General features: G+C 35.7%; 1 protein-coding gene across 1 annotated transcript; it reads right to left on the bottom strand.

Annotated features, from left to right (window-relative positions):
* On the bottom strand, positions 3,316 to 6,949 carry LOC109224834 (peroxidase 64-like). Its single transcript, XM_019389383.1, has 4 exons — positions 6,640 to 6,949; positions 6,011 to 6,199; positions 5,064 to 5,226; positions 3,316 to 3,990 (listed from the first exon to the last, which is right to left on the bottom strand). Exons 1-4 carry the CDS (start codon positions 6,841 to 6,843, stop codon positions 3,593 to 3,595), a joined length of 954 nt encoding a protein of 317 aa, XP_019244928.1. The 5' UTR covers positions 6,844 to 6,949; the 3' UTR covers positions 3,316 to 3,592.

Below are 11,207 nucleotides of genomic sequence, written 5' to 3'. Positions count from 1 at the left end.
ACCAAAGTCTCAAAATCCGATAACCCATTCAATTACGAGACTATCCATACTAGTTTCACTCAATTCCGACTTCGAACCGGCTTTCAAATCCCAAAAATTCTTTTTATGAAGTTCCACAATTTTTCCCAAATTTACATCCAAAAATCTCTACTCAAATGATGAATCCAACGTTATAATCATGTATTTTAGCCAAAATTGAGTTAGAATCACTTACCCCGATGAATTTCTTGAAAAACCTTCGGAAAATCGCCATAAACCGAGCTCCTTAGGTCCAAATATGAAATAAAACCCCAAAATTCGTATTTATAATGTACCTTCCAGATTTCCCCCCACCGCGGCCGCGAAAAATCACCGCTGACCGCGGTGGAGCACCAATGACCGCGGTAAATCCACCGCTGACCGCGCTGGATGTTGACAGCAGTGATAGGCTTTAGTATTTTGGTCATAACTTTCGCTACAAATGTCCAAATTATGATTTCTTTAGCTTTCTGAAAACTAGAAACGAAGGGCTACAACTTTCGTTTTTGAATCATCTCAAAATTCCTTGTTGATTAAAAGATATAGGCTTCCAAAGTTGGACCAACGACCTGCGGATTGTTCTTCACCGCGGACCGCGGTCCATTTTCCGCTCCAGCGGTAATCCCACCGCGGACCGCAGAAAAACTTCTGCCTCAGCGGTAAGACTTGTGCCCCCAGCGATGACCTAAGCCTCAGATCCATTTTCTAAGCTCCGGAATGTCCGTACTCGCTCAAAACTTACCCAAAATACACCCAGGCCCTCGGGACCTCAACCAAACATGCCAACCTATCCCATAACATCATTCAAACTTGGTCGAGCCTTCGAATCACTCAAAACAACACCAATACACCAAATCAACTTCGGATTCAAGCTTAAGAACTTAGAAACTTTCAAATTCCACAAACACCGCCGAAACCTATCAAATCAAGACCGATTGTCCCCAAATTTTGCACACAAGTCGTAAATGACATAATGGAGCTATTCCAATTTCCGAAATCGGATTTTGATCCCGATATCAAAAAGTCAACCCCTCGGTCAAACTTCCAAACTTAAATTTCTGTTTTTAGCCATTTCAAGCCTAAATTTACCACGGACCTCCAAAATGCATTCTGAACACGGTCCTAAGTCCCAAATCACCCAACGAAGCTAATCCAATCATAACAATTCAAATCCGAGATCGAGCACTAAAAGTCAAAGACTTGGTCAAACCTCTCAAATATTAAGCCTTAAGCTGAGAACCATTCTTCCATATCTGTTCTGTTCCACCTGAAAACCAAAACCGACGATTTACATAAGTCATAATACATCATACGAGGCTAGTCATGCCCGAGAACCGACGAGCGAAATGCAAATGCTCAAAACGACCGGTCAGGTCATTACAATTTCGGAGCTGGTAGTGGCTGATCGAGAGGTCGGTTGCAGATACTTCATCTAAGAGACCCAACGTAGTCCTGCTGGCGTCCGCAGGCCCTGGCGTCTCCTCCTATGTTTCTATTTTCCTATTTTCTTTTCTTTCGAGACCGATGTAATTTCTTCAGACCAGTATTTGTAGTAATTCGTAGCATGTTCGTGGATTGTGACACCAATTTCTGGGTGGTAACAGTTTCTGTATAGTTAATAGTATGTTGATAACCGGTTAATTATGTACTTCCGCATTTATTTCAGTTTGATTTAGTTTTTGTTAAATTTTAACTTATAAAATGTAAAGGAAAAAGGTGAATAGAACTCTAACGTTGGCTTGCCTAGCGAGTGCGATGTTAGGCGCCATCACGGTCCCGACGGTGGGAAATCCGGGTTGTGACATGTCCAGAAGTTCAAATCTTATGTCCTGAATTTTAAATTAGTAGTTCAGAAATTCAAGACACTTAGTCCTGAATTTCAAATTAGCAGCACAAAAATTCTGGACAACAAGTCTTGAATTTCTAAATTAGGGATACTTAATTCTGAAGTTTGGGTGAATTAGTTAATCTTTAAATACATTGTAAATTATGAATATATTTCAAACAGTGAGCTTAAAAGTGACTATTGCTGCACTTTGCCCTCTACTCGAAGCCCAATAAATTGAGGAGTTTGACTAATTTGATTTAAGAGGCATATGTTTTTTAAATGATTGAAAATAATTGGAGTAATTTTTAGTTTCTTTTTTTTTTGTGTTCACTTCTTATAATAAAAATGTATATGTTTATGCTCCATTCTTTATAAGTAATCATGCAAAGATTTAAACCAAGATTTTGTGGGAAGTGAACCCAATTTATATCATTCGGAAGATGTTTCACAGCTTTTACTAAAAATAGCGCTCCCGAATATGTTCAATTACAAGTAGGGGTGTACAAATCGAACCGGAAAACCGTACCAAACTGAAAAGTCAAACCAAACCGATTAAAAAACCTGACTAGGTTTGGTATTGAGTAAAAAAATCCGAACCAAACCGACATATAAATATATAATTTTTTTATATACTTTTAAGACTTTATATAGAATTTTGTTTAAAAGATGTCTAGAAATATTTGAGATCTTCTCATGAGACATAATATTTAATAGAACTATAAAGTGCATTCATTTTTATTTTCTTTAAATGTATTACTTTCTTATTACTAATGTGTTATTAAAATGCGTTCATGATCTCCTTGTTCTTTCATATTCATATGTCAAAATTTCATATATCTTTTTCGAATTTGAAGTGGTATTTCGATAATCTAAAATTAGAACATATCATTATTTAGGCATCATATTGATTTTTATGTTTAATTATAAATTCGGTTAACCTTGAAAGCGTACATCAACCAAAAATTACTGGTAGATGATTAAGAAAATATACTATTAATTATGCGTTACTAAAAATAGTTCTCCCATAAGAACACTTTAGTAGATCATATGTTTGTTATTTTTTTTTTATGTTTAGTAAAATATATTTTCACTTCAAAACTTTATCTATAACTTTAATAAAGGAAGATTAAAATAATATTCATGTAACAAAAAAAACCGAAAAACCGAAAACCCGAAAAATCCGACAAAATCGGACCAATCCAAACAGATATATTAATAAAACCCAAACTAACCTGGTCCATGTACACCCCTAATTACAAGGACCGAAATGAATACTTGTGAAATTTACCTCATTTTTTACTAGGGAGATAGCCTTGATGTTTGGGTGAGAGTTGAAGAAGTTCAGTATATAACTTAAATCATTGTCAATAACTTTAGTTAGGACACTAAAATTGATTAAAAAAAAATATTGGTCTTTCACTACCAAATTTTTTAATGTTCTATTCAGGATATACACAGTCTCAAAAGTATATATCAGATGAAATCAAATAAAGAAATCGGAATTTATTTCCACAAGCTGCATATTACAATTCAATAAGGATACAACTATACAAGAATCCAATACTCAAATAAATACACTCACAAATTCCTCTCAAACTTTACAAACACAGACTTCAAGCGTTCGCTTTTTATTCTTAAAAAACTATTAATCCCAAAAAAGAATAATAACAAGAAAATACAATTCAAAACAAATCAAAAGAGGAATTACAATACAGAAAGCCCGTGAAATTATTTCCATTTCATCACCTAATTAACAAATCTGCAGTCACGCCTTATTTCTTGTCCAGAACCACTAATACTACTCATTTTAATCATTGAATTAGCAAAAGCTTTAAAAAACTCATTTTGAGAATTGGCAAAAGTTGAAACTAAATTTTTGGTTCTTGAATTGGTGAGCAAAGTAGAATCTGAAGAAAAAAGGCCCTTCTTCTGCAATAATAACTTGTAATATACGTTGTCGAATAAAAATGTCGTAGAATCTAAGGTAGAGCCTGCATTTTTCACTGTGTTTTTAATGGGACATAATTTCTTTAACTTAGCTGCAAATGATGCTTCTAATGTTGGGTCAACGTCGTTTTTCTTATCGAATTTGTGGATTCTGTTTTGAAATGATGAACAATGAGAGAATCCTAGAGTGTGTCCTCCTGAACGTAAAACAAAAAAAAAAAAGGTTAAAAAATCAATGCACCGATAATGTAAAAATATTTTTGTTAGACCACTTGTAAAACAATTTGTTCATAACTATATTTAATAAATAATGATTAGTAATCTAAAATAAATGATAAGTAACCCTGAACTTGCTATAGTTAATAAGTTAAATTACAGTAATGGTGCATGTTAGTCCAAGTTATAGCCTGTTTGGCCAAGCTTCTTTTTGGCCAAAAGTACTTTTTTTTTTTTTGCCAAAAACACTTTTGGCCAAAAATTGATATGTTTGGCCAAGCTTTTGAGTTTTTTAAAGCTTGGCCAAACACTAATTGCTGCTCAGAAGTGCTTTTCAAACTAATTAGCCAAACACAAACTGCTTCTCACCAAAAGTACTTTTGAGAAAAGCACTTCTCAAAATAAGCTAATTTTTGCAGCTTGGCCAAACGGGCTATTAGACCGAGAAGTAAGAGTTTGTAATTGAAGTCGGGGGGGCTGAATAGAGAAATTCTCTTCCCACGTAGCGCTAAGAAGCAAGTTCCGACAGCCTATGATGAAATAGCACATGCAAAAGGTACGCCGTTAGAGTGAGTGCACATTACATAAAGTAAAGGCTCTAAGCTCCGCTCCTTCGACTGATTGTTCGCATCGGATCTCAGGTTCTCTATTGCACTCCCTAAATAGGGTTCTTTTCACCTTTCCGCTTTCAGAAAGTACCTTAAATAGGTATTTGAGCCAGATCGAAAGAGATGACACTCATCAGAATTTTATTATATCGCCATTGTAAGTAAATTAAATTCATTAAAAATTAGGTCCACCTAACCTAGAAGAGATTTATATTCTTTCATATGAACTAATGGTAATAAAAAAATATTTACATAATCAAGTCATGTAAAATGTACTAGCAAGTAACTTTATGTTATATGAGCTGATTTTAACCTAGAATAAATTATAATTAACTTGCTAAAAAATTAAATTTCACTAATTACATATATATAATTTCTTTATACTTCTATATGTATATAACTTAAATCCATATTTTTTTTTTCTTTTTCAGATAAAGTGTGTTTACCTGAAAGTGCAACCAAATCATCTAAAGTAAGACCTCTCTGAGAGAAGCTTTGTTGCAATTGAGAAATATTGGAATTTGGAGCAGGTAATTGTTGCGTTTCACTGGCCTTAGAAATTCGTCCATCTTTTCTACCTTTTGGAACTTCCCAAGTAGGTCCTCCAGACTAAAACCAATAAATAAATTCAATTTAATACTCTTGACTCTTGAAAACCTAGCTCTAAATTCAAACATATAATTCACTTCAATATGAACATTTAGGGTGTGTTTGGTATGAAGGAAAATATTTTTCGGAAAATATTTTCCAATTTTTCTATGTTTGGTTGGCTTAAATGTTTTGGAAAACATTTTCCTTATCAACTCATTTTCCTCCAATTGGAGGAAAATGTTTTCCTTATCAAGAGAAGGGAAAATATTTTCCAAAACAACTCAACATTCTCCACCCTCACCAACCCACCCCCCTCTCCAAAAAAGACTTTTTTTTTAAATTTCAGTTTTTCTGTTACCACCCACCCTACTATCCCTCCACCCCACCCCACCCCACACCCACCCCCTTCCCACAAAAAAAAATTTTAACCTTTTTTTTTTTTTTTTTGTGCAATTTCAAATTTCTGTTTTTTCGTTTTTCTGCACAACCCACCCCCACCCTCCCCCCTACCCCCACTCGAAAGTTTATGAAATTTGTGGATTTAGAAGGTTGTTGGTTTGAAAGTTTATGACTTCATGTTTATTATATCTAAATTATTTATCAATACTCTTGAGAAGTCATTTTTCTTAATTTGCGTACCAAACACCGGAAAATGAATAAGATTACTACTTGTTTTCCAAGAAAACATTTTCTTGGAAAACATTTTCCACGGCAAACATTTTCCGTTATACCAAACACACCCTTAGTCTACATATTTTGAAAATAAATAATTAGGATGAAGTTTTGGTTGTAGTGTACTCACAAGTTTAACAGCATCTCTAGCTGCAAGAGCTAAAATATCAGCACATGAGACAACTCCAGGGCACATATTTTCGATTTGTTTCTTAGCAACGTCAATAACATAGAATGCATGTAGTGAAATATTAGGAGGTCCATCTTTCTCTGCTTGGTTGTTTTTCGTAGAATTCAGCAGCACAGAGCCATCACAACCCTTCCAAAAAATAACCACCATAGTAAGCATGCTTAAAATTACACCATAAAAATGAGCATAATAAAAGAAAGTGCGTGTTTTTGCTATTTTGTTTAAGTTATATATACTGACAGTGTAAAAAATATTATACAATCAGATCACCTGTAAAATAATTATTGGTAAATCGTACTAAAACAACATAATAATAAAAACTATATATGATGCTACAACGTAACCCAAACTCAAGTTAGGATCAGCTAATATGAAAATGATTATGTTGCGCCATTTAAGCTCATCTCACGCAACAAGTGGATATCTATGATAAACGTTATTTAGTAACCAGATAAAAATGGTGACGAACATGCTATATATTACATGTTAGATTGCGATCATCGTCTAGAATTTTACAATATCAATATATATAACTTACATAACGATGTATAAGAGTAGAAGTAATTTACCCTGACAAAACAATCATGGAAATGCATCCTTAAAAGAGCAGCTGGAACTGTTTTGTCATTCCACATAGCTTTTCTTACAACTTGAGTGATGGTTGACTCAGCATCTGGACATGTTTTATCATAGTAATTGGAGCTTAGGGCATTCACACATGAAAATAGCACAAAACCAATTGCAAAAGCAACAAGAAATTTTTGTAATGCCATTATAATTGTCAAAGATTTGAAAGCCTAGCCTATATTTCTTTGAGCTTAATCTAGCTAAGACTTTGGTTCTTAGCTAATTTTGAATGTGAGAGCAAAGGAACTGTATACAATGAGTATTTAAAGGGTAGACAAGAGGGAAAAAGACAGTAGGAATAGTTGTTATTGGAATCTAATCATATGTTTGTTAGCAAGTTTGGTAATCTTAGGACCAATGATTATATAGAGTAACAATATTGAAAAAGGAGTTGTTTGTCGATCACATTTTTATTTAATTCTTGTTTTATGAGGCATATTCATTTTTCTTAAGATAGAATATGATCCCAGTTCCAATAATCACCTATTTTAATTTTTTGGCAACTCGGATACAAAGGGGAAAACCAATGGTTGCTTAATCCCCACTTGGGAATCAAGTTTGACATAACTTTTATTTAATTCTATATGAGGTATGTTCATTTTCTTAAGCCAGAATTTGATCCCAGTTCCAATAAGAACCCATTTTAAATTTGGTTAGAAACTCACTAAGAAAGAGGAGAATCAATCGATCAGGGGCGAATGCAGTGTGTCTCTTATGGGTTTGTCTCAATCCAAAAGCTTCGGCTGAAACTTTATATATATGCTAAAAAAATCATTAAAAGAATAAATATATTTTGAACTTATTAAATTAATTGGCTATAATAAAATTAAGAACTCGTACACATAAAATTCAAATCTGGAATTTACCTTTGGCTCAATCCCCACATGAGAAATTAACCAAATGAGCAATTTTGAGGTTTTCATTTTCTTAAACCAATAACGATTCCAGATATCCAACATTAGTGCACCTATTTCAATTTGTGGGCAACTCACTAAAAGAATAACATTAATGGTTTCTCAATTGTCACATGGAAGTCAGCCAATTAAACAAATACCACGTTCATTTGTTAAGCAAGAAACGATTCGAGTTCTTAAATCTCAATCGTCCATTTTATTTTTGTTTGCAACTCGATCAGTAAGTTTTAGAACTCGATTTTGCGCTCTTAAACCTTAAATAGCTAATTTTTACCCTCTTCGATTTGCGCGTACAGTCCGGACGTATTTCCGTAAAGTTTTTATGTTGACAGTTGATAAAAATAAGAATTTATGCCTTAAAAGTTAATTTTAGTTGACTTCAGTGAACGTTTTGAGTAAATGGATCCGGACACGTATTTTAACGGTCCCAATGGATCCGTAATGAAATATGGGACATGAGCGTATGTCCGGAATCGAATTCCGAGGTCCCTAGCTCGAGTTATGAATTTTTGTTGGAAATTAAAAGTCTAACAATCTAATAGTTTTAAAGAATTGATTGATGTTTGGCCTTGTTGGTACCGGGTCCATATTTTGGTTCCGGAGCCCGGTACAGGTCCAATATAATATTTATAACTTACCTGTGAAATTTGGTGAGAAACGGAGTTGGTTTGACGTGGACGTCCGGTTGAGAAGATAGAAATTTTAAAGTGTTCTTGAGAATTCCATTTGATTTGGTGCTATATTCGTAGCTCTAGGTGTTATTTTGACGATTTGATCGTGCGAGCAAGTTCGTATGATGTTTTAGGACTTGTGTGCATGTTTGGATTGGAGCCTGGAGGGCTCGGGTGAGTTTCGGATAGGCTACGGAGTGATTCGAACTTAGAAAATCTGGTGCTTTGCTTCAGCTGGTGTCTGGTGTAGACTTCTATGTTATAACGAAAGGGAAATTGGGACTGGGGGAAAAATACACTACGCGAACGCGAGGCACGGACGCGAACGCGGAGCAGTGGGGTGACTATCCTTCGCAAACGCGTCGAACCTATGCGAATGTGTAGCAGTAGACGGGCTGGGCTGGGCTGGGGAACTTGAGGTTACACTATGCGAACGTGGTCTGGTCCCGCGAACGCGAAGGTCAGGGGGGCTACACCTTCCGAACGCGTGTAGCCTCTCGCGATCACGTAAGCCATTAAGGCGCAGCTCTTCGCGAACGCGTCAGTGTTCACGCGAACGCGATGAACACTAATGCCCAGTGATAAAACAATCCCATTATGGGACTTAAGCTATTCTTTCAAATTTTCAAAAGCTAGACGGCCTAGAGGTGATTCTCCCAAGCTACTTTCTTCCCAAAGTGTTGGTAAGTGATTCTAAACCACTTTCTTTCAATTACCATTACATTTCATGAATTTTCAACCTAAAATCTAGAGTGTTCATGGAAGAATTGGGGTTTTTTGGGTTAGAAACTAGGGATTTGGCAAATTGGGGATATAGACCTCGAATTGAGGTCGGATTCCAAATCCAATCATATATCCGGGCTCGGGAGTGAATGGGTAAATAGAATTTGGTCCTGTAACACCCTGTAAATTCGACTTAGGTATGAATGAGTTAAAGGAGTAGTAAGGTTATATTTTGAGCATGTGAAGTCTCATCGAGATGATTATGGGTGAAAATAGTTGTTTCAAAATCAAGATGGAAAGTGAGGTGCATAAGATTTGACAAAATCGACTAAGTTTGCAGAAGGTCTGTATTCCATCAGTGCTTAGTGAAAATGTGTAAGGAATTCTGGAAATCTCAAAGCATGAAAGTTGTAGGCCTTTGAAATAGCTTTTCAACGATATATTATGGAGCCCGAACGGATCTTGTACAAAAAATTATGCGTGTTTTACATAACAGTACGCGATATGCGCGCCGGTAGCGCGCCCTTAGCGCGGCCGTGCTAATTTTGAGGCAGTGTGACTGCCGTTTAGCGCGTTCATTAGTGCAAGCAAGCCTCCAGTAGTGCGGGCGCGCTAGTGGGGGGTCGTTTTAAAGCTATATTTCGTCCCTCACACCCCCAAAATATAAAAACTTGCTCTAGAAAGTAAAGCTCTCAAAAAACTAACTCCTTAAGGGTCCCTCCACCACCCAAGGTAAGTTCTAATGGTGATTCTAAGTTAATTTCAATTTTCCATTATCTTATTAACATGGGTAAATCCTCCATATCATTAGATATTCGATTGGGACACCATTGTTGAGGGAAGGAAGCCTAGAACTCGAATTCAAGAAGATTGAACGTCAAAAAGGTAATATCTTCACCCTCTAATTGATTCTATCATTGGATTAATGATTGTAGACTACAAGTTCATGAGATATGAGTTGATGGGTTTGATAGAAAAGCATGAACAATTATAGGTTTGACTTGTTGATTGTTGATTATTGGTTAAGGGTGTTGTTTACCTTATGGGTGATAAAGAATGATGTTGATTATAACCATTTGAGACTTTAGAATTTATATAGGAGCAAGGGAATGAGTTATTGGGTGTAGAGACACCATTAATAAGGACTATGAAGCTTTATGTCACCAAGTGTTTGAGAAAATGCTTAAGTGACCAAAACATGAGAATTATTGCTAATATGGAATCCCTTTGACTTGTATTGATATAGATTAAAGTTGAAAGGGGTGGCGAATGTTGTATTACGCTCAAGAGCAGGAAGTTAAGGTATGTGAAGCTAACTCTCTATGTTTGGGAATGTTAATGATTCTCCCTACACTACATTTCTTTTACGTATCAATTGCCTCAGAAATATAGTTAAGCCTAGTTCCTTGAATAGTTGTAGAACTTCTATTATCCAGCTTCATAACTCGTTCATGACTTTCATTCTGAACGTTGTGAGCTCAGTTCGTATTCAATATAGACTTGGATTTTGTCACGCCCCGAACCTGGGCCTGGACGTAACACAGCACTCGGTGCCTGACTACATGTGACCGAGTGAACCAACTGGCTGGCTGAATCAACATGTGATATCATAACATACTAAATGCGGAAGATAAACTAACACATGTTGATATACTGAAAGTCTGGATGATATAAATCAAAGCGCGGAAATACTAAAACAAGTCTGAAACATATATGTAGACAACATTGCTTAACATGGAAAGCCTGAGACTCTATCTAACCGTTACTCTAGTCTATAAAGCCTCTAATGAAATACTGAAACAGTGACTGTCTGAAAATACTGAGGACTGTAAGGTAATGATAATGCCCCAAAATAACTGGGGATCACCAAATAGCTGGTACGAGAATCCTAGCGCTCTGAATCATCAACCTGTAAATTATTACCTGCATTGTGATATGCAGGCCCCGGGCAAAAGGGACGTCAGTACATTTGAATTGTACTGGTATGTAAAGCAACTGAAAGAAAGAATTATAAATGCTGAAACTGAAACTAAGCTGATAACTGAAATGATAACTATTGAAACTGAAACTGAAGTGAGAACTGATAACCGAAAAGATAACTGATAACTGATAACTGAACTGATAACTGAACAGATAACTGATAACTGATAACTGAACTGAATAAAGGAAGTAAGGATATGAATACTCCCTCTTCTGAATGAT

This window comes from Nicotiana attenuata, chromosome 4, assembly GCF_001879085.1.
Source record: "Nicotiana attenuata strain UT chromosome 4, NIATTr2, whole genome shotgun sequence".
Classification (NCBI taxonomy): Eukaryota; Viridiplantae; Streptophyta; class Magnoliopsida; order Solanales; family Solanaceae; genus Nicotiana; species Nicotiana attenuata.
Note: the sequence above shows the minus strand (reverse complement) of the source record. Positions and strands in the feature narration are given on the sequence as shown.